Source organism: Salvia hispanica, chromosome 1 (assembly GCF_029641045.1).
Source record: "Salvia hispanica isolate PSC_SH4W2 chromosome 1, Shi_PSC_v1, whole genome shotgun sequence".
Lineage (NCBI taxonomy): Eukaryota > Viridiplantae > Streptophyta > Magnoliopsida > Lamiales > Lamiaceae > Salvia > Salvia hispanica.
Genome location: NC_142692.1, coordinates 1,946,385 through 1,969,782, shown reverse-complemented (window position 1 = coordinate 1,969,782; position 23,398 = coordinate 1,946,385). Strand labels below are relative to the sequence as shown.

Genomic DNA, 23,398 nt, shown 5'->3' with positions numbered 1-23,398 from the left:
ACGAAGAGGGTCGACGTGTTTAAATCGTCGACGAGGAAGAAGTGCTCCTCCGGTCACTGCGTTTGGGCAGCTCGAGATGATGGTATCTATTTCGCTGATAATACACCTATCTTCAACAAAGAATTTGATTGGGAGATTTGAATTTTGATGTAGCTTAGGTTTCTTGTTATATGCAAAAATTAATGGATGGATTAGATTTGGAGATGTGTCGTTTTATGATTATATTTTATGTAGCGCCTATGTCACTTTGAAAGAAATGAAATATTTATATATATGCATCATTTTATTATAATAGCTATCTTTTATCCAAATATATGTCAATCAAATCATTACTAGTAGTAATTATTATCTAATGAAATCAAATAATTTTATTACTGTTAAATAATTATTAAAATTTTAAGTAATAAAAACGATTACATTTATATATATGTAGTACTTAATTTCTTAGGTTTATCATCCAACGAAATAGTAATTAATATTTCGACACTCCCTACTTTATTCTCTTTCCCTTTTTACTCTTTTTTTCTCTCTCCTACTTTAATCTATTTATTCTCGTACCACTTAATCTTTAAACACTGATTTCTTAATCCCCATACTAACAAGAAGACACAAGTTATATATGGAATTCCTGTAAATTATGAGGGAATGAAAATTTGAAATAATAGTTAATAGTATGCTTATGAATAAGAATAAAAATGTATATTTATAATTGATTAATCATTTATTTAAAACTAAATAGTCAATTTGGAAATATATATACATTGCCTAAACAAAATGACTTCGAATTTTTTCAGTTCCAAAATTAAAATTAATCATTTATTGATAAATGCCTAAACAATTTGGAACATAAATGCGTTGCTAAAATCAAGCCATCCAAATAAACATAACTATATATTTAAATAAAAATAAAAAAATAATCTAAAATTACTATTTTAACCCCATTATGGCAGCATTGCCATAATGTCAAAAAATCATTTCCCTTTTATGTATTACTATGTTCGAAAATATAATTTTAAGTTTTAACTCATTTACATATACATCCTCTTTAGTTTTTCACTAAATAATTCACCATTTGATTACTAAAATAACCGAGAAGCTTATTGTGTAATTTTTTTCTCCTATAATTTTAATATTTATGAAATGTTGAATATGTTTTGGTCAAAGTGACTTAAATCAGAATCCGTAAATAAATTTAATGGTTACTCGATGCAAAAAAACATTCAAAATTCCATGTATAAATTCTATTTAATGAAACGTTACTACACATTACTATAGTACTATTACTAGCACATTTCTATGACTATATATATGAGCCCTTAAACCCTTGAAATCTCATGCACCAAAATGTCTAAAATCGTGAGCTTCAAAATCCTCTTCTTGATCACTCTATCAAATCTTCTTCTCCAAACATCGGCCCGCAATTGCTTTCTCACGAACGAATACACTGTTCATGTAGTGGAAGAACTTATTGTCAACCTCTTTCAGACATGAATCTATCTGATTCAGAAGGGAAGAACTTGCATCAGTATCTCAATTCAAACATGGGTTTGATTCACACTCCTCCTCGAGGACTCTCCGCAACTGGAGTTTCACTGTGCATCTGGAAACGATGATCTCGGAAATCATAAGCTTACATCTTACACCACTGAATTCACGTGGTAGTTTTGCGAGAACATCGCAGACAACACTTTGTTCTTCTGTACTCTGTGTTGGGGTACGAAGAAGAGGTCGATCGACGTGTTTAAATCGTCGTGGAGCGATTAAGTGTTCCACCGGTACCTGCGTTTGGGCAGCTCAAGAAGATGGCATCTATTTCTCTAATAATCTACCTGCCTACAACAAAGAATTTGATTGGGAGACTTAAATTGTATCTATTTAATTACTAGTATAATGTTTCTTCTCTGCATAAATTATTGAACATGAATAAATTTTCAAATCTCTCCGGATTAATTTGGAGGACTACAACATGCACATATATCGTTTTCTGGTTATATTTTCTCTATTATATATATTCCAAAATATATTTTTTTAAGTGATTCAGATAGGATTTTAATAAAAGATTATAAGTCCGTTAGAGTTGTGTGTGACCTGATTAATGGAAGACGGAAAATAAGGCTTTTAATTTGATTAAGAAAAAGGAATGAGATATATAATTCATGATAAAATCTATTAAAAAATGTGAATTGTATATACTTGAAGTTAAATGTTGTCTAGAAAGGTAGTATATTAATTAATTATCCCATTTTTCGATCGGTTGTTTATTCTAAATTAATGTACCGTTTAACGCCACTAAAAAAAATGAGGTTTCATATGTAACTGCAAAATGTGGAAATTAAGATCATAAACAATTGTAGTGAATATTATCTTTGTCCCAATTATAACCGTTCTTTTTTTTATATGTCACAAATATAACAAATAAGTATTTAAAGAGTGAACTACGAAAATGTTTCTAGATTTGCCGTGTGCACGTATAAGGTCCTTTTAGCAATTTTTTTTTTTTTATTTTTGAAAAAAAATATCAACAAGTAGTCGTGGAGCACCTGTGTTGGATTAATTTTATGTATAACATATTTATACAATTTTATAATTATTATTATTATTATTATGCGAGTTTTAATATGCACTTGGTAGTGTTAGTGGATTGTGAAATCCATATTATTAGTGGTATTAATTTATAAAATCTTTTCATATTTAAACTCTAATTTTGGAAGACGGTCCAGAATGGTAAAACTAGTCTTTTTTTTAAAGGATATGAAATATTTTATATTATATATTCTCACCGTCTGTGAAATGTTGTCCACATTTGACTCGACGCGGGTTTTAAGAAATATGAAGAAAAGTAAGTGGAAAAAGTTAATATAATGTGGATGAGTGGATCTCACATTTATATATTAGTTTCACGATAGAATGTGAGTGTAACGATTTAGTGAAAAGTGAGATCCATTTACCCGAAAAACAAAGTGGACAACACAGACGGGCCAAAATGGAAAATGGACAATATTTCACGAACGAATGGAAATATATATCTTGTTAATAATAAAAATATTTAGTAAAGCCCTCTACTAAATTTTTTTTCTGCGTCCGCCACTGCGCCGTCCACCGGGAAAAAGGACTTGAAGATGTCTGCGATGGCGTCGGAATATAGAGATGGAGGGAGGGAACTTGAAATTTGATTTTCAGAGAGCGTCGGCTTGGTGGAAGAGCCAGGAGTGTTGGAATTGAGGTCATTTTGCTTAAAGTCGGAGTCTTGGCCAGTGGAGATGGTCGAGCTCATCAATGGAGGATTCGGCTTTCTTGATAAGCCAATTGAAGACCCGCTCCCTCCTCGGCGTTGACCGCGCCTCTACTGGTCCTATGTTTAGGACCAAAATAGTACTCCCTCCGTTTCGCCATAGTTGAGGCGAAATTTTCGGCACGGAGTTTTAGAAATTAATATTGAGTGTGTTAAATAAATAGATAAAAAAGTAAGAGAGAGGAAAAGGTAGAGAGCATAAAGTATAAAGTGAATAAAGTAGAAAGAATAAAGTAAGAGAGAAAAGTAAGAAAGAAAAAAAAGTTACCATATATAGAAATGATCCAACTATGAAGAAACTTCCCGAAATGGAAAAATAACTCAACTACGAAGAAACGAAGGGAGTAGTACTTTACTATATAATTTATGATGAAAAAGTTTTCAAGAATAGAAATTGACTAATAATTAGTGACGAACTAAAATGGCAAAAAATAGACTATTTTTTGAGAAGGATGAAGTACATTCGTGGTGGAATTTCAAAAACTTAAAAAGATTCCAGTCGAACTTCCGATGTATGATTGGAGGGAAAAAGTCTTAACAAATAAATTGAGCATCATCGCCATCTGGTCGCCCGCACGGTCCGCAAACGAGGTGTGGGGGAGGATGCTTCATTAAGTGTTTTTTGGCACATTCCGCGCCGGGGTGCGTGACCCGAGGGAGTACGCCTTTCATGGAAGGAGTTTCAGAAAAGTGTTGGGTGAATCACAAATGATAATATTAGAATTAAATTGATATTATAAAATGTTAGGTGAATCATTTTCAAACATTATCATGCTCGCATATCAATAGTTGGACTAGTAATTAAAGTAACTATAACCTATAATAAATTAGTGTGTGTATCCGACAACTAGAGCATCTTTTGTAGATTTTAAGAATGCTGCACATGCGTTCTTCATCCAACATAAGATTGGTTGTCTTAGAAATAGTATTATCCTATTTTCATTCACTTGTTAATCATGGCTGCTTATGGAGCTCTGGTTTCTCTTATGCATATCATAGATACCCTCGAGAAACATCCTTCCCATCCCATTTCTATCGACGAAAAACAAGTTCAATCCCTCACTCAAAACATTGCCTTCTTGCAGGAGTTTCTTGATGGCTATATTTCCCCTTTTGCTGATAGCAACGAAGCTGATCCATTGGAGCGTCGCATTGCTGATGCAGTTTACGCGGCTGAGGATGTTATCGAATCCCATATTGTGGATCAAATTCACAGTGGATCCACAATCGTTGCAGATCATGACTTCTATCACAATCTACAGAAAGTGATTGAAGAAATGGATCTGATCAACAAAGAGGTGAAGAGCATTGCAGTTGAAGCTCAGACCAAGCAGAAGCCCGTAGCTGCCTTGTCGGCGTCTTCTCCCTCTGTGAAAGAAAGCGTGATCGTGGGCTCTGACGAAGTATTTCTTGACGTTTTGGATAAGCTCACCAGTGATCAACTCAACCGCCAGATCATCCCCATCACGGGGATGGGTGGCATTGGTAAGACCACTCTAGCCATGAATCTATTTGAGAATGCACTTGTTAAGGAGCGTTTTGATATTCGTGCTTGGACTACAATCTCTCAAACTTATAATGTTAGAGAAACACTTAGAGAAGTTCTTTTTCGAACAAGTGGAGGAGATTCATGTAGTGATCTGAGTGTGAATAAGTTGGGAGAAAAATTACACAAGTTTATGTTTGGTAGGAGGTATCTTGTAATAATGGATGATATGTGGAGTATAGAGGTGTGGGAGAAGATAAAATTTTTCTTTCCTGATAACCAAAATGGGAGTCGAATAATCGTAACAACTAGGCTGTCTGACTTGAGTTCTCAGTTGAACGAGTCTTGTACATTTGCCATGAAATTTCTAGATGAGGCTAGTAGTTGGGATTTATTTTGTAAGACCGTTTTTGGAAAAGAAAGTTGTCCAATTGAGTTGGAGAATATTGGAAAGAATATTGTAGCAAATTGTAAAGGACTTCCTTTATCAATTGCTACAATAGGAGGTCTTTTGGCAAAATCTGAGCGGACAAAAGAATATTGGAAGCATATAGAGCAAAATTTGAATTCAATTGTTATTAACAGTAACGATGGATTTTGCTCGAAAATATTGAGGATGAGCTACATCTATCTGCCGAACTATTTAAAGCCATGTTTTCTATATATGGGTGTTCTCGATGAAGATTGCCGCATCCGTGTGTCGATACTTAAGAAGTTATGGGTTTCTGAAGGATTTTTAAAACCAAGGAGTGGAAAATGTTTGGAAACACTTGCGCAAGAGTATTTTAAGGAATTGGTTGATAGAAATCTCGTTTTAGTTGATGAACCGGGGTCTACTGGAAACGTTAAGTATTGTAAAATTCATGATTTGTTGAGAGATTTGTGTTTGAAAGAAGCTGAAAAGGAAAGATTTTACCATGTCATAAGAGATGATCCTCCGGCCAGTATTAGCAAACGTCGAGTCGTTTTTAAGACTGCAGGGTTGTTAGGATATTCGTCACATACTCGTTCCATAATATGTGACTGTGACAGAACACGAAGTGATGACGACAAAGTTCTGCTGTCTCCCGATCTTAGATTGTTGAGGACATTCAGGGCATGGGGTGTTGGGGAGTATCATCCTAAGAGGAATGTGTATTTCCTAGAAAATGTGTTTGAATTGGTGAACTCACGGTACCTTGCTATCACTGTTCATGAGGAGTCCAAATTCTCTAGCTCAATTGAGATCCTTTGGAATCTACAGATATTGATTATTCATTCATCTTTTTGGATCGATCCTCGTGTACCAAATGAAATTTGGAAACTGCATCAACTTCGGCATCTTGAATTTGACACTCCGGAATTGATTCTCCCAAATCCTCCTAGTGACGTTGTCGTTATGGAGAATCTGCAAACCCTCATAGGAGTTTATGATTTGTTATTGAACGAGGAGGTGGTTAAAAGAATTCCGAATGTGAAGAAATTGCGTTTAGCATACTTTTCCGATCAAATGGAGGGAGAAGACTGTCTAAGCTATCTTCAATGCTTCAGTAAATTGGAAAGCTTATGCTGCTGCACCTTAGGTCAGACTGTTGACCTTTTGCTGAGGATTAATTTGCCCAACTCTATCAGGAAGTTGGTTGTTTTAGACGTTTTTAGCACGGAGTTTGAAGACATATTGCCTAAAATCGGTTCGTTACCTCTTCTTGAGAAGCTCGAGTTGCTAAATGGTGTCTTCGGCAAGTGGGAAACAGTTGAAGGCCAGTTCCAGAAGCTCAAGTTTCTTAAGTTGTCGGATTGTTCAAGTCTCGTAAATTGGATTGTGTCGGACAGCTCCCACTTTCCACTTCTCGAGAAGCTTAGTCTCGAAAATTTATCCGTACTCGAGGAGATCCCATCTGAGGTTGGAGAAATAGCAACGCTGAAATCGATTTCATTGTATGAATGCAGTGAAGCAGCAGTGGCGTCAGCGAAAAAGATAGTAGAAGAACGCGAGGATATATATGGAGAGCAATTAGAGCTTCGTGTGGGTCTTTGGTAACCATTGGAGTGCAAAAGAGGATTTACAATATTGTTAAATTCTCTAAATTCTTTCCCACATCGACTTGGTGATGATCCAATCTAATCTATATAAGTGTGGATAACCCTCCCCCTTATGAGGCCTTTTAAGAGGTGAGTGGCCCATTTCTAATACATATGAGCTCATATTTCTGTCAGTGTTGTTTGCTTGCTCTCATTGTGGAGCTGAGTGAGGCCGGAGCCTAGGGACGACGGAGAATAGCCGGAGATTGGTGGAGGGAATCGACGGCAGCGGAGGGAGATTCTTCCATGGCTATAAACAAATGTTTATTTGTATTTAATTTTTTGTTGTCTTAGTGATGTTAGTGATATGATTTTGAATTTATTTTATAAACGAAACTTTGTTAGAGAATTTATTTTTTGTGTTCATGATTTTTAGAAGATAAAATTTTCTATTTTTAACAGATGATATAGTTTTGCAAAAAAATTTAAAAAAATAAATCAATTACTTTATAATTTTATCAAAGTAAAGAAAAATAGGATTCTTTTTTGGTTTGGTGTGATATTAAACTTAAACCTCTTATCACTAGATTATTTTCTGTGGCAAGTTGTAGGTTAAAGATCTAAAAAGTATTGCCAATCATTTTCCATGGAACCACAAATAAAATTGAATTTGCCTATTTGAAATATAGGAAGTTGATTACGTAGTGTACACATTTTTATTAATGTACTACTACATTTTTTGTAAGTTTTACAAATATACGGCATGAGTGTGAATGTATTAGTGATATTACTTTTTTCTATAACAAATATGTCCATTCCGAGAAGATGATATCTCAATGTCCATCGCTAACATTTTTGATTACGTGCATACTCCAAATAAATCATAATTAGTAATTACCCCGTTCCAACTAAGTTGAGTCGTATTCATTTTTGGAATGTCCCAACAAAATTGAGTCATTTCCTTTTTAACTTAGGTAAATTGCCTAAAAAGTCATAAACTTTGGGAAAAGTTTGATTTTCCTCCCAAACTATAAAAGTTGAGCCGAAAGTCACGAACTTTATCGGATCGTGCAAATTTCCCAAACTATCCGACCTGGCGACATATTTCCGTTAAAAACTTATCCCACGTGGCATGTCGGAGGCGTGACTTGGCAAAATTTCTAAACTCAGGTCATATAACCTCTTTTTGGCTGATTTCGAAAGCGCAACCCCAATTCAATCGACGGAAAACGTAATCGACAAGAGTGAAATCGTCGACAAAATTTCTTAATCTCCGTGCCCAAAAGTTTTGACTCAACTTAGTTCGAACATAATTTCTTAATCTTCGTGCACAAAAGTTTTGACTCAACTTAGTTGGAACGAAGAGAGTACTAATTTATAATCCATAATTATAAACCCAAAACACATAAGTAACATAATTGTCTAACCTATATAAGCATTCAAAACTCAAAATTATAGTGCACATATAATCGACATCGAAGTTAATTTATAGCGCCTATGTCACTTTGAAAGAAATGAAATATATATATGCATCATTTTATTATAAAAGGTAAGTCAACTCATATCAAATAGCTATCTTTTATCCAAATATATGTCAATCATATAATTACTAGTCATCTAATGAAATCAAATAATTTTATTACAGTTAAATAATTATTAAAATTTTAAGTAATAAAAACGATTACATTTATATATATATATATAGAGGTGTATTCATATGTTTTTCCTATTTTATATGTTTTTTCCTTTTTAATCTCAACCATTCATTCTTAATATCTAATGGCTGAAATTAAGGCCTGATTATACATTTTTTAATCATTAAAAATATGGAAAAGGGCTTTTTAGGGAATGACAATATTGGTGGTTATGGAAAGTCCATAATTTTCTCCTCACCAAATATTGCATCGGTTTTTTTCTTCTTCTCCCAGATTTTTTTTTTCTCTTTCATCGTTCTTTCTTCTCTTTCATCTTTCAACGTTAGTTCTTCGGTAAAAATCCGGTGGTAAAATCGTGCATTATAAATTAATTTTTTTACATTATTTGTTTAGTTATATGCATTTTAGTGTGCACAATGTATAACATTAATTTGTTCTATGGTTTTTTATACATTATTCCCTGTATATTGTACATTATTAGGCAATAATTTATAATTATTAAGTTATCTGAAGCAATTACCAATTTTGTGAAGCAAACATTTTGTACCTACATATCCAAAACTTTCTAAAAACACCTAGTTCAGGAGTATCCAAAATATTTAGTACCAAGAAATCCAAAACATTCTAAGATATCCAAAGCATTCGAACCCACAAATTCAATGTCCATCGTGCATTCCCTGTATAGGTGGTCAACCTTTTTTCCTAGTGCCTTCCTCTTTTCCCCATCTTCATTAGATGTACTAGCCTCTACTGTCTGTTGTTCCCTAAGTCTCTCCCTAAATTTGTGGGCAATTGCTAGAGGCAGAACATCGTCCACAGCCTCATCTATAGCCAATCTTGGATGTTTGGTCGCTGCAAAAATGAATAAGTAAACAATTTACATTAATGCATAATAATAACTGACTAATAAACATAGCGGACTTTATAATAATGTTAATGACCAGTACAATAATGCAGAAAATGCTCTACAAAATCTCAAAAATATGTTTACAACTTCTACAAACATTAAATTAGCTATGGAATACAGTTGTAATGCTAAAAAACATCAAAAGAATGCACCAAGACTATTAAATAATGCATGAAACTTTTTTCTAGCAGCAATAAAGAACAATAATGATGAAATCCAAACAAATAATTCAAATTATGTATTGAATAATGCTTAAAGATTTGCAACCAACATCAATAATGTTGGTATCCAACCGAATAATGCAGATAAATATCTAATTAATGCAGAAACCACACCAAATTAGTCTGCAGACCCAACAAAATTAACACCTTAGTTTCGGAGTCGTGGATTAAAAACAAGATCACCAATTTCATGTCGATTTCATCCCCAAAACTTACTGTCAGAACACATACCACTAACAAATCAACAATAAACTTCCAATTTTGCATAACCCAACATCTAATACTCACAATTTCACATTTTATCTAAGAAATCGCGCTAAAAATTGGAAGTTTTTAAGCGTACCGTGGATGGAACACCGATATGAACAGTGGACCGAGGGCGCGCACGAACTGCAGCGGGATCTTCAACACTCGGAATCGTCGCCGGTCGAACCTTTTCACGGTGTCAATCGAAGTCGCGGAAGTCCTAGGGTTTTCAAAGGCGGCGGCTAGGGTTTGACGGATGTTGAAGAGGAGAGGAAGTTTTTTGATCGTGGTGTGATGGATGGAATGACAAAGGAGCGAGAAGGTGAAAGGTCTATCAAATTGCTGCTTAATTATCGGACCTTCCGTTTCCAGACAGTTTATGTTTACTATTATACCCTGGTAATGCACGAAATTAGACCAATAATGCATGACGGGATTAAATTCGATTTTTTAATCTGGACCCTCCACTGCTTTCATCCAATGGATGATATTTAAAAGGAAATAGTATCTAAAGGGGTGAAAGTAGTTTAATGCTCCCATATATATATATATATATATATATATATATATATATATATATATATATATATATATATATATGGATGTACTAAGATGACAACCCTCTTTATTGTAACACAATACCACCATTTTAGGCCATTGGATCTGAAAATCGTGTGCTTGTCATGCTGCCACGTGTAAAAACACGGAGGGGTAAAATAGGAAATTTCTAATTTTACGTTACCAGATTGCAGTGCTGTTCATTGAATATTGCAGTCTTACCACAACAATATTGCAGTTTACCACGACTGCAATATCTAATACAGTAGACTGCAAACCCGTGTTTTTTCACGAAACTTAATCCTAGGCGTCCATAGATGAGATCTAACGGACTATATTGGTGGTATGATGTTATTTTAACTATGGTGGCACCCTAGTGCACCCCTATATATATATATTTAATTTCTTAGGGTTATAATCCAACGAAAATAGTAATTAATATTTTGACACTCCCTACTTTATTCTCTTTCCCTTTTTACTCTTTTTTTTCTCTCTCCTACTTTAATCTATTTATTCTCGTACCACTTAATCTTTAAACACTAATTTCTTAATCCCCGTACTAACAAGAAGACACAAGTTGTATATGGAATTCCTGTAAATTATGAGGGAATGAAAAATTGAAATAATATTTAATAGATTATGCTTATAAATAAGAATAGAAATGTTTTTATTATATTTACAATTGATTAATCATTTATTTAAAACTAAATAATCAATTTGGAAATTTATGTACATTGCCTAAACAAAAATGACTTTGAATTTTTTTCAGTTCCAAAATTAAAACTAATCATTTACTGATAAATGCCTTAACAATTTGAAACATAAATGCGTTGCTAAAATCAAGCCATCCAAATAAACATAACTATATATTTAAATAAAAATAAAAAATAATCTAAAATTACTATTTTAAACCCATTATGGCATTGTCATAATGTCAAAAAATCATTTCCCTTTTATGTACTCCCTCCGTCCCCAAATACTTGACACAGTTTGTCATTTCGGTCCGTTCCCGAATACTTGACACAGTTCACTTTTTCCATTTTTGGTAGTGGACCTCATATTCCACTAACTCATTCCTACTCACATTTATTATAAAACTAATACTTTAAAACTATGACCCACATCCCACCAACTTTTTCAACACAATTTCCATTACATTTCTTAAAATTCGTGTCGGGTCAAACCGTGTCAAGTATTCGGGGACGGAGGGAGTATTACTCTGTTCGAAAATATAATTTTAAGTTTTAACTCATATACATATACACCCTCTTTAGTTTTTCACTAACTAATTCACCATTTTATTACTAAAATAACCGAGAAGCTTATTGTGTAATATTTTTTCCCCATTAATTTTAATATTTATGAAATGTTGAATATATTTTGGTCAAAGTGACTTAAATCAGAATCCGTAAAGAAATTTAAAGGTTACTCGATGCGAAAAACATTTAAATTCCATGTATAAATTCTATTTAAAGAAACGTTACTACCTACACACACTATAGTATTATTATTAGCACATTTCTATGACTATATATATGAGCCCCCAAACCCTTGAAATCTCATGCACCAAAATGTCTAAAATCATGAGCTTCAAAATCCTCTTCTTGATCACTCTATCACATCTTCTTCTCCAAACATCGGCCCGCAATTGCTTTCCTACCCGAGGACTCTCCGCCACTGGAGTTTCATTGTGCATCTGGAAACGATGATCTCGGAAATCATAAGCTTACATCTTACGCCACTGAATTCACGTGGTCGTTTTGCGAGAACATCGCATACAACACTTTGTTCTTCTGTACCCTGCATTGGGGTACGAAGAAGAGGTCGTTTGACGTGTTTAAATCGTCGTACGTGGAGCGATAAGTGTTACACCGGTACCTGCGTTTGGGCAGCTAAAGAAGATGGCATCTATTCCTCTATATTGTAATTTGAAGGGTTTTGAAATTTAAACAATTATCAAAAATCTATTAATTATTACTCCCTCCGCCTTGAATATAGAGACTATTGGAATTACACATGTTTCAATAAAAAAATTGGTAAAGTGTGAAGAGAAAGAGAAAAGTAATTGAAATAATAAAAATAGAAAGTAGAGTAATTTTGTGGGACGAACTAAAATTAGACTAGTTTTTAAGGACAGTACGATGAGTATATATGATCAAATGGCAATTTTCAAATATTTGTATATGGGCGATCGTAATCATAAAATAGATATATGAAAGAAAAACAACAGTTTGCTGTACTTTTGATATCTTTTTCGTCCTTTAAAATCTCCTAGTCTGTTTTCATAAAATGTTAAATCGCTATTCATGTTTATTGTAATTTAATATAAACAGAGGTAATTTATGCTATTCATATGATGATTGTGATTGTGACAACTTAAAAAAATCTATTAATAATTCATCAAAAAAATCTTTCTATTTTCAATAGTCCATTTAAAAATTTAAAATTCTTTTGGAGCCGAATATAAATGTCCCTATCATTGTCCTATCCTATGAAAGAAAGGTTCACCTTAAAATTAGGTTCCAAGTCGACTCAACTCGTCCCCCTATTTTTAGCATTTCCATTTCTCACATCCATTTACCATCAAAATCCTACATTTTCTCATTCTTTTTCTCAAACAATGCAACTCTTCTAGCACACACACACGCACAAAAAATTAAAAAAAATTCACACATCCTCAAATGGGAGGAGACACCGACCGGCCGAACTCCGCCGTGAAATTCGAGCGGCGCACGAGCAGCGGCCGCGTGACGAGCATGTCCAACGACGAGGAGCTCGACCTCTCCGACAGCCAGAGCGACTACAACAACAAGTACACGGTCGTGATGCCGCCCACCCCGGACAACATGCCCGGGGCGGCCTCCACCACCGACAAGCCAGACGGGCCCTCCTCGGGCCCGCAGCGGCGCGTCCGTCCCGGCGGCGAGGGGGAATCCTCCGGCGCCGGCGCCGTCGCCGGGAAGATGGAGCGGAGGGTTTCGTCGGCTTTCAAGGACAGCAACAACAACAAGTCGATGTTCCTGCGGAGCCAGACGCAGGATTTCGACCACAACCACTGGCTTTTCGAGACCAAGGGGAAATACGGGATCGGGAACGCTTACTGGGAGGAGGGCGAGTCGTTCGATAACGAGACGGGGATGAGCATACAGGATTTCATGGATAAGCCATGGAAGCCTCTCACTAGAAAGATCAATGTTCCGCCGGAGGTCATCAGCCCTTACCGGTCAGCGTTTCGTTTCGTTTCGTTTCATCTCGTGCTTTTGTCGTTTGCATCGTGCATCCAGATGCTGGAAAAATCATGAAGTTTGGTCAAATTCTAGTCAGTTTCGCAACTTTAAAAATCAGTCAGAAAAACCATGAAATTTGATATTGTTCGCAATTATTCCACGGAAAATGTTTTGTGAAATTGTATCCGAGATGACAATTGAGAAACCATACACAACTTCGTTTGGTTGAAGACATCAGCAATAATATATTACGCGTCAACCATCAGATTTGGAATTTGATCAAAAGAGTAAAGGTACATTTTGGTCCTAAACATATGACCAAAATACGAATTTGGTTCAAAACATTCACCTTTTGAAAACAGGTCCATAACAAATGAAAATGTCGTCAGAGTGGTCCTTTTTTTGACAATTATGTCAAAAAACTAACGGTCATGCCACTGTGCCATTAGCGTTGACAGTTAATTTTTTTACGGAACCGTAAAAAAAGACTACTTCAGCGACATTTTCATTTGTTATGGACCTATTTTTCAAAAAGTGAATATTTTGGACCAAATTCATATTTTAGTCATATGTTTAGGACAAAAATTGACCTTTACTCTAACCGAAATTCGTGATTTTTTCGTCAATTTTGTACGGAACAAATCAACTAGGAGTTTATAATGCAAGAACATCTTTCTACAAACATAATTAACAATGAGATATTTATATATTTGGTGCTAATGAGCATGTATGTTGTGATGCACAGTGTTCTGATCGTGATAAGGATGATAATACTGCTTCTCTTCCTCATATGGAGAATCGAAAACCCTAACTACGACGCTCTATGGCTATGGGCCATGTCCATTGTATGTGAGATATGGTTTGCATTTTCATGGCTGCTCGACATTCTCCCCAAATTCAACCCCATAAACCGCTCAGCAGACTTGACTGCACTCAAAGAGAAATTCGAGACGGCTAGTCCGGCCAATCCCGACGGCCGGTCCGATCTTCCCGGCCTCGACGTGTTCATATCCACTGCTGATCCGGAGAAGGAGCCTCCTCTCGTCACGGCCAACACCATTCTCTCGATTCTTGCTGTCGAGTACCCGGTCGAAAAGCTGTCGATCTACATCTCCGATGACGGTGGTGCCATTCTCAACTTTGAGGCCATGGCTGAGGCTGTCAAATTTGGAGAGGTAATTTTCAAATCTTTTTATACTATTGTATGAAACCCTAAAAAAATTGAGATTGTGATGAATGAAAGAAACCCTACAGTTGTGGGTTCCGTTCTGTCGGAAGCATAACATCGAGCCGAGGAATCCGGACAGCTACTTTAGTCAGAAGTCGGACCCGACGAAAGGGAAGAAGCGGCCCGATTTTGTCAAGGATCGTCGTTGGATCAAGCGGGAGTATGATGAGTTCAAGGTGCGGACCAACGGGCTGACCGACGTCATCAAGAAACGGTGTGACATGCACAACAAAGCCGAGACGAACAAGGAGAAGAGCCTCGTGAGAGAGAAAAACAACGGTATCATTCCACCCGACTACAAGACTGAAGTTCCTCAGGCCACCTGGATGGCTGACGGAACTCACTGGCCGGGGACGTGGTATAACAGTGCCCCCGACCACGCCAAGGGCGACCATGCCGGAATCTTGCAGGTTTTTTTTTCATTTAGGGTTTCAAACTTTGCAGTAATGTCACCACCTTTCAGTTTACTGCAAAATGGTGACATTATTGCAAAGTTTCAAAGTTTGAGGATTAATGAGTGGTAACTCTATGTTATGTATTTGAATACAAATTGGAAAATATAGATAATGAGCAAGGTGCCTCCAAGTGATCCTGTGATGGGGGAGGCGGACGAGAAGACGCTAGATTTCACAGGCATCGACACAAGGCTTCCAATGTTTGCTTATGTGTCGCGTGAGAAGAGGAAGTCGTACGACCACAACAAGAAGGCGGGAGCCATGAATGCTCTGGTTCGAGCTTCTGCAATCTTGTCGAATGGGCCATTTATCTTGAACTTGGATTGCGATCACTATGTGTACAACTGCATGGCGTTTAAGGAAGGGATGTGCTACATGATGGATCGCGGAGGTGATAGGATTTGCTACATACAGTTCCCGCAGAGGTTTGAGGGGATCGATCCTTCTGATCGATATGCTAATCACAACACTGTCTTCTTTGACGGTGAGAACTCTTTCATACTTTCCCGTTTTGCGCTTTTGCTTAAATTTTGTGCCCCACTGTGTTGGAGATATTCACATGTGAGTCATCTCACATCGAAAATATGAAGTAAAAAAAGATCAACTTCACTTGCACTAGGGTTTAGTGTTCTTCTCATCATGTATCAAGGCACACTTCAATGAATCAAATAGTACCTAATTTTCGCAAAACCAATGAAAAGGACTTTAACTAGCCCCGTAGAATCTAAAATTTCATCAACGTATTATCGATGGATTTTCATAAATTTTACCTCTTTCTGCACTTTGTTAGACCTGTTAACCTATTTGTACATGTGTTTGTTACATTTTCTACTTATGTCTAATTATTGTTGCAACCTAATCATCTCAAACAATTTTGACATGAACAAAAGGAAACATGAGAGCCCTGGATGGTCTCCAGGGCCCGGTCTATGTCGGAACTGGATGCATGTTCCGGCGCTATGCCCTCTATGGCTTCCTACCGCCGCGGGCAATTGAATATAAAGGCGTTTTTGGACACAAAAAGAGCCTAGCTAGGCCTGCACACCCTCCCTCCGGTGAGGAACAGCCGTTAACAGATCATCCAGACCTCAACCTTCCTAAAAAGTTCGGAAACTCAGCCATGTTCAATGAATCCATAGCTATTGCCGAGTTTCAAGGCCGGCCTCTCGCTGATCACTTCTCCATCAAGAACGGAAGGCCCCCCGGCGCCCTCATCGGCGCTCGCCCTGCCATCGACGCCCCCACTGCAGCCGAAGCCATCGCCGTCATTTCATGCTGGTAAGAATCCCATGTTTACATGACTTCTCATTTTCCCAAAATCATAGGCATGTTTGATTTATGTATTTGAGAATGAAGATGACTTCTTAACAAGACTTGTCAACAATACTATTTCCTATTAAAATTGGGGCGGACGCAGAAAAAATATCTAAATAGGCCATATTATTCTTTTTAGTTTCTTGAGACTATACTATTTTCCCTTTAAATTATTTTGACTCTTAATCGTCCACGTCGTCACATTAAACAGTCTGAATATGACTTCTTAACAAGACTTGTCAACAATAGCGGACACAGAATATTTCAAATGTCCACTATTGCTAGTCAAAATTGGGACGGACGCTGAAAAAATATCTAAATAAGCCATATTATTCCTTTTAGTTTCTTGAGACTATACTATTTTCCCTTTAAATTGTTTTGACTTTTAGTTGCCCACGTCGTCACATTAGACAGTTTGACACCAGGAAACCCTAATTTAATTTTTTTTTCGCCGCAGGTTCGAGGATAACACGGAGTGGGGAGACCGGATCGGGTGGATCTACGGGTCCGTCACGGAGGATGTCGTGACAGGATACCGGATGCACAACCGCGGCTGGCGCTCCGTCTACTGCATCACGAAGCGCGACGCCTTCCGGGGCACGGCCCCCATCAACCTCACCGACCGCCTCCACCAGGTCCTCCGCTGGGCCACGGGATCCGTCGAGATCTTCTTCTCCAGAAACAACGCGATCCTCGCGACCTCCCGCCTCAAGTTCCTCCAGCGCATCGCGTACCTCAATGTCGGGATCTACCCCTTCACCTCCATCTTCCTGGTGATCTACTGCTTCCTCCCGGCCCTGTGCCTCTTCAGCGGCCAGTTCATCGTCAAGTCCCTCGACATATCCTTCCTCTCGTACCTCCTCATCATCACCATCTGCCTCATCTTCATCTCCCTCCTCGAGGTCAAGTGGTCCGGGATCGCCCTCGAGGAGTGGTGGCGCAACGAGCAGTTCTGGGTGATCGGCGGCAGCAGCGCGCACCTCATCGCCGTCGTGCAGGGGCTGCTCAAGGTCATCGCGGGGATCGAGATATCCTTCACGCTGACCGCCAAGGCCGCGGCCGAGGACGAGGACGACGCGTACGCCGACCTCTACGTGGTGAAGTGGACGGGGCTGTTCATCGTGCCGCTCATCATCATCATCATAAACGTGATCGCGCTCGTGATCGGGTTCGCGAGGACGATCTACAGCGTGATCCCGGAGTGGAACAAGCTGTTTGGGGGCGCGTTTTTCAGCCTGTGGGTGCTCACGCATTACTACCCGTTCATGAAGGGTTTGATGGGGAGGAAAGGGAAGCTTCCGACCATTATATATGTCTGGTCGGGGCTCATCTCCATCACTGTCTCGTTGCTGTGGATCGTCATCAGCCCGCCTGAAGGGACTATGAACGCGGAATCCACGGATCTCAAGTTTTGATTTTGGAATAATGAAATTTGTAAAAACCCTAGTTTTTGTTGATTGTTTTTGTGCTTTGTTTTGGTTTCTCACTTGATTGATATTGTCAAGGAAATAGTATAGGTGTTGTATTTTGTTGTAAGTTCTCAAAATGTAATTAACTTTCCTTCCATTCGATAAGACTCTATTAGTGGTGCAATAAACAAGAAAATACTCACTGCGTCCACCATTTAAAGAGTCATTTTGACTCAACATGAGTTTTAAGAAATTACTCCCTCCGTCCCGGATAATTCAGGTCACTTTGATCGGGTACGGGTTTTAAGAATTGTAATAAAAAGTGGATTGAAAAAGTTAGTGGAATGTGGGTCCTACCTTTATATATTAGTTTTATAATAAAATGTGAGTAGAAATGAGTTAGTGGAATATAGGGTCCACTACCAAAAATGGTAAAAGTGAAGTGGGACAAATTATGTGGGACGGACCGAAATGGAAAACTGGGACAAATTATCTAGGACGGGGGGAGTATTTAACTTTGTGAAGAAAAGTAAATGAAGAAAGTGAATGGAATGTGGGACACATTTAAAGTAGTAGTTGTATATTGGATTGTGAGTGTAAAAGTTGACGGAATGTGGGGTCTGCATACTAAAAGTGGATAAAGTAAATGGTTCTATAAATCGTGGACAAATCAAAATGGCAGGGTTTTCTAAATCTTGGACGAAGGGAGTAATGGTCAAGAAATAAACAAAGTCAAATTTACCTTATTATGGAACGTAGTTAATTAAAGCGAAATAATTCTTCTTTCTCTTTTATACTCCTGTAAATTTAATATCAATAAAATAGCCTATAATATACCCGTTTTAAAATATTCGGGCCCCTACAATTTGCATAAATTTAATATACGTACTCTCCTTTCATTTACGATTTAAAGTCTCAATTTGACTCGTGAATTTTAAGAATCGAGAAAGAGAAAAGATGAAAAATATTTGTATATTAGTTTTATAATGAAATGTATAGCTAATAGTAATATATAATTTGTGATCCATTTACTCAAAATAAAAATGTAAATGTGACTTTAAACATTAGACACCCGGAATGAGAAAATAAAACATTACTTATTACATATATGAAGGGAATATTGATCAATTTCACGTTTTGCCATAAATTAGTTATGTAGTACTCCATCACATTGCAATTAAAAAAATCAATAAAGTAGATGAAAAATAATCTTAAACAAAAACTAAAAAATACAGCAAGAAACTGTCTGGAAACAAGTATTCATCAGCAAAAAAAAGTGTCTGCAACTAATCACTTATATTTCATCTCTGAATCAGAGTAAACCTTAAGTTGAAGGCAAAGAAAAAAGGAACTTGTCTAAAAAAGATGCAGTGTATGCTGCATGCATGACTTGAATTAGCATTTGAAGCCGTGGCAGATCATAAGCCAGATGGTGAGAAATATAAGAAGCACGAGGCCGAGCACGATCAGCTTGATCTTCATATTCTCAAACCACATTCGCCTCTTCAGCGTGGTACCTTTCGCTTTGAAATCCTGCGCCTGAAACCCCAAACACACAGACAAGTCGTATTTAAAATAACAGCGAGAAATCATTTTCCGCCATTGAATCGCGAATGTCTGCAGTTAAACCTGTCGAACTAACCTGTGACCGGAGATCCTCAGTTTTGTCGACAAGCAGTTCAATCCTCTCCCCTCGGTCGAGAACCTAACGATGAATCAACACAATCATCAACATATGATCAAGATGAATGATGCTAGATCATAAGAACATCTTTACCTTTTCAATATTTTCAATCATAACACCTTTTACTTCTGTGACCTGAGACTGGACCTTGGCGAGTCGGCTCACTTCGTCAGGGTGATCGACACAATACTGCATATGCCCTTTCAGTTTGGGGCTGCAATACCGTAATGAGATGAAAGATAGTAGAAAGGATACGCTAAAATAAAGAAGCAACGCATACGTACCCAAACTCCTTGTCGAGGCTGTTTTGTCCTGCAGTGGTAGCTTTGCCGCCTCCATATCTTTTGTTGAAATCTTCCTTAACACGCTCGAGAAACGCAATGGGAAGTTGTCTGCCGGTAGATTCGACAGCGACAACACAATAGGCTACAAATGCAGCATGTAAAAGAAAGTTATACAGTCCATACACCAAGAATATCTAATGTGAACTCGGCACATTAATAGACCATGTATTAATAAGTAGGAGTAGCATAGATCAGAAATTCTTGGCTTTACATTTAAGACCCTTTTATCACTCTCACAACTTCAAATAATATGCTCCCCCCGTCCATAAAATGTTGTCCAGTTTTGCCATTTCAGTCCGTCCGTAAAATATTATCCACTTTGCTTTTTTCCATTTTTGGTAACACCCCACTTTTCACTAACTCGTTACTCTCACATTCTATTATTAAACTAATACTCCCTCCGTTTTCTAAAAATAGCAAGTGTTTCCATTTTGAGCCGCTCCTTTAAAAATAGAAACTTTAGAATCTTTCTATTTTAGGACATGGACCTCAGAATCCATTAACTCTAGTACTTTTTTTCTTCATATTTCTTTTCATCCATCTTACTTTACCAACTGTGCATTAAAACTCATGTCGTTTCAAATGTTTCTATTTATTTAATGCGGAGGGAGTATATAATGTGGAGCCTACACTCCACTAACTTTTTCCACTCACTCTTCTTCACATTTCTTAAAATCTGTGCCGAGTCAAACATGGATAACATTTTGCTGACAGAGGGAGTAGTACTATTTCATATGAAATGTGTCACGAATAATGGGACAGACGGAGTATATCTTAATCGACGTAGATCCTTATCGAATCAACAACACAATCACCATTCAATTTTTCAACAATATGAAGAACGTGATGAATGAGAAATCGAAATAATCAAGAGGAAAGGAGCGTACTGAATCCATTTTCGACGTTGTAATTGAAGGTATGGCCATCGCAGTTGTAAGTGAATTTGTTACTGGAAGAGGGGAGCTTCTGCAGACACTGGGAAGCGACGGTGGTGAAATTCCCCTTGAATTCAGTGTACTCAGCCAAAATGGTGGTGCCTCTAGCGACGAAGCTGTAGATCAATTGCTGCTGGCCCATGATTGATTAGGTCTGTAGATTGAAGCGCAGAGACGATGAGAAAAGGGGGAAATTGAGATGAGAGAAAGGGGGAGGAATGGTGAGGTGGCGATGAATTGAGATGAGAAACGTTGGGAGAGATTGCGGAGGCATGGAATTTTTCAAATGTTGAGAATTAAATTTGGGAGGGAGAAAGAGATCACCATCAAATATTACTAATGAAAATATAGGGGTGTAGTATTATAAATCATGCTCCCTCCGTCCCGCATAATTTGTCACCATTTGATCCGGCAAATGTAATAGAAAGTGAGTTGAAAAAGTTGGTGGCGTGTGGATCCTACTTTTATATATTAGTTTTATAATAAAATGTGAGTGGGAATGAGTTAATGGAATATGGGGTCCACTATCAAAAATGGTAAATGTGAAAGGTGACAAATTTTTAGGGACGGACGAAAAAGGAAATAGGTGGCAAATTCTCAGGGACGGAGGGAGTATTACATTATATTTTTAAATTACAAACTCCATTGTGATATAAAATCAGTTGTTTATTTTTTTTATATTTGATTCTAATAAGTGTTATTAAAATTTTTAATTTTATAAAATTCATAAAAAAAATTAAGAAATGTAAAAAATAGGGGTTGGAAAGTTAGTGGAATATGAGGTCTACTTTTTTATATTGGTTTTACATGTGAGTCATGAATAAAATATAAGGCATTTATTTCGAAAAATAAATTTATCGATTACATTATTATCGAAACCATTTTATCCCGCTCCTACGTCTTCGCCTTGACGGCCGCCCTCGCAGTGACGTCGTACATGACATGAAAAGCCTCTCCGACAGATCGACCGCCGAGCCTTGCCGAGAAGCGATCCACTAACCCTTGACCTGCTGGGAGACTTTCGGCCTTAATCCGCAAGTTCGATCGAGCAGGATTAGTCGGATTCCGCCAAAAAGCAGGTTCGGTACACCTATGGTTAAACCAAAAAAAAAAAAATAATAAATTTATTAGTTATATAATAGGCTCATGTAAAGGTCATAAGTAAATTCATTCAAGGAAAACATAACAAATTATGTGAAGTAACAGACTCATACAAATAAATTTACTGATTCCAATCAAATTAATAGTCTTAAAATTATGTAAGAGGCACATGTATATAAATTTAGTAATTATAAGAAAAATCATATAATTATCAAATTTATTTATTGACTAAAAGTACCTACAGATTAAAAATGATGAACTAAAAAAACAGAATATACTATAATTGATTTACTAAAAATAGAAGTAAACAAAATGGCCATGATAAATTTGAGTTATAAAAATTAATTTTCTTTAAATATTTATAAGTTTGAGTGATAGAGAATAGAGAAAAAGATATGGAAAAGTGAAGCAAACGGAACAATTTTGTTGAATAAACAGCATAGCATTAGATATTCTATTTCTTAATGCATCTTACTTGAAATAGAAACGTGACTCGCAGTTGACACTTACCACTCAAGCAATCAGTGTCACCGATCTCTTTATATAGTAAATATATTTGCCAATTTTTTTAAATATTATTCCATTAAATTGTTAGCTTTTCGACTCTTCTCGGCGGTGGTTATACTAGTTTTTCCGATAATATGAGAGTGGCAGTGATAGGCGGCGGCGTAAGTGGGCTGGCGGCCGCTTATGTTCTAGCGAAAGAAGGGGTGGAGGTGGCGTTGTACGAGAAGGAGAGTAGTTTTGGCGGCCAAGCCAAAACGACTACGGTCGATGGCATTCTACTTGACCTCGATTTTATGAGTTTTGCTCGGGTATGACTTATCTCTATTTGAAAATAACGGTATCTCATTTTGCAATTTTGATACGTTCATAATTTAAAGTATTATTTATATTTTTTTATTTTTAATTTGCAAATCTCATATTTTAATCGCTATATTTGGATTTTATTATAAAATTAAGACTAAAATCTAAAATTAATAAAAATATGTTTGACAGTTAAGTATTTACTGAAATTGTTAATTTTGGACGAAAACATATGTATTGGTCATGCGATAAAAATGTAAGTAACAAACTTAATTTATAGGACTAAATTTTTTTTTTCAGGGTACATGTAAAGGATTAGCTTTTGGACTTTAGTCGAAATTAATATACAAAAGTGAGATTTGTGTAGCATCTAATTTTTTATTTACTTTCTTTTACATTTCATAAAATGCAAATCAAATTAAATGAGATTTAATCAAATTAAATGAGATTTTAAAATCATGGAAAATAGGAGTATATACTGTAATTTTAGTAGTAATATTTTTACTATGAGTTTTATTTTATTGGAAA

At 36.7% G+C, this 23,398-nt stretch overlaps 3 protein-coding genes across 3 annotated transcripts; 2 read left to right on the top strand and 1 right to left on the bottom strand.

Moving 5' to 3' along the window:
- The first annotated feature begins 4,245 nt into the window (after positions 1 to 4,245).
- Positions 4,246 to 7,127, top strand: LOC125221478 (putative late blight resistance protein homolog R1A-10). Its single transcript, XM_048123598.2, has one exon. The coding sequence runs from the start codon at positions 4,249 to 4,251 to the stop codon at positions 6,796 to 6,798; it is 2,550 nt and encodes an 849-aa protein (XP_047979555.2). The 5' UTR covers positions 4,246 to 4,248; the 3' UTR covers positions 6,799 to 7,127.
- Positions 7,128 to 12,994: 5,867 nt separating this feature from the next.
- On the top strand, positions 12,995 to 18,171 carry CSLD1 (cellulose synthase-like D1). Its single transcript, XM_048123599.2, has 6 exons — positions 12,995 to 13,589; positions 14,339 to 14,768; positions 14,848 to 15,231; positions 15,385 to 15,760; positions 16,167 to 16,554; positions 17,048 to 18,171. Exons 1-6 carry the CDS (start codon positions 13,048 to 13,050, stop codon positions 18,003 to 18,005), a joined length of 3,078 nt encoding a protein of 1,025 aa, XP_047979556.1. The 5' UTR covers positions 12,995 to 13,047; the 3' UTR covers positions 18,006 to 18,171.
- Positions 18,172 to 19,178: 1,007 nt separating this feature from the next.
- LOC125217578 (putative vesicle-associated membrane protein 726) lies at positions 19,179 to 21,119 on the bottom strand. The gene is made up of 5 exons (XM_048119096.2): positions 20,915 to 21,119; positions 19,968 to 20,109; positions 19,777 to 19,897; positions 19,642 to 19,704; positions 19,179 to 19,538 (listed from the first exon to the last, which is right to left on the bottom strand). Exons 1-5 carry the CDS (start codon positions 21,102 to 21,104, stop codon positions 19,395 to 19,397), a joined length of 660 nt encoding a protein of 219 aa, XP_047975053.1. The 5' UTR covers positions 21,105 to 21,119; the 3' UTR covers positions 19,179 to 19,394.
- Between the last annotated feature and the right edge of the window lie 2,279 nt (positions 21,120 to 23,398).

What these genes read in the sequence shown, in the direction of transcription:
- LOC125221478 (XM_048123598.2), top strand. Translation starts at nt 4,249, where the DNA reads ATGGCTGCTTATGGAGCTCTGGTTTCTCTTATGCATATCATAGATACC.
- CSLD1 (XM_048123599.2), top strand. Translation starts at nt 13,048, where the DNA reads ATGGGAGGAGACACCGACCGGCCGAACTCCGCCGTGAAATTCGAGCGG. An exon ending in AGGCTGTCAAATTTGGAGAG is followed by an intron (nt 14,769 to 14,847) that starts GTAATTTTCAAA and finishes GAAACCCTACAG; the next exon opens with TTGTGGGTTCCGTTCTGTCG. An exon ending in CAACACTGTCTTCTTTGACG is followed by an intron (nt 15,761 to 16,166) that starts GTGAGAACTCTT and finishes CATGAACAAAAG; the next exon opens with GAAACATGAGAGCCCTGGAT.
- LOC125217578 (XM_048119096.2), bottom strand. Translation starts at nt 21,104, where the DNA reads ATGGGCCAGCAGCAATTGATCTACAGCTTCGTCGCTAGAGGCACCACC. An exon ending in CAACGTCGAAAATGGATTCA is followed by an intron (nt 20,110 to 20,914) that starts GTACGCTCCTTT and finishes CTGCATTTGTAG; the next exon opens with CCTATTGTGTTGTCGCTGTC. An exon ending in AGCCTCGACAAGGAGTTTGG is followed by an intron (nt 19,898 to 19,967) that starts GTACGTATGCGT and finishes ACGGTATTGCAG; the next exon opens with CCCCAAACTGAAAGGGCATA.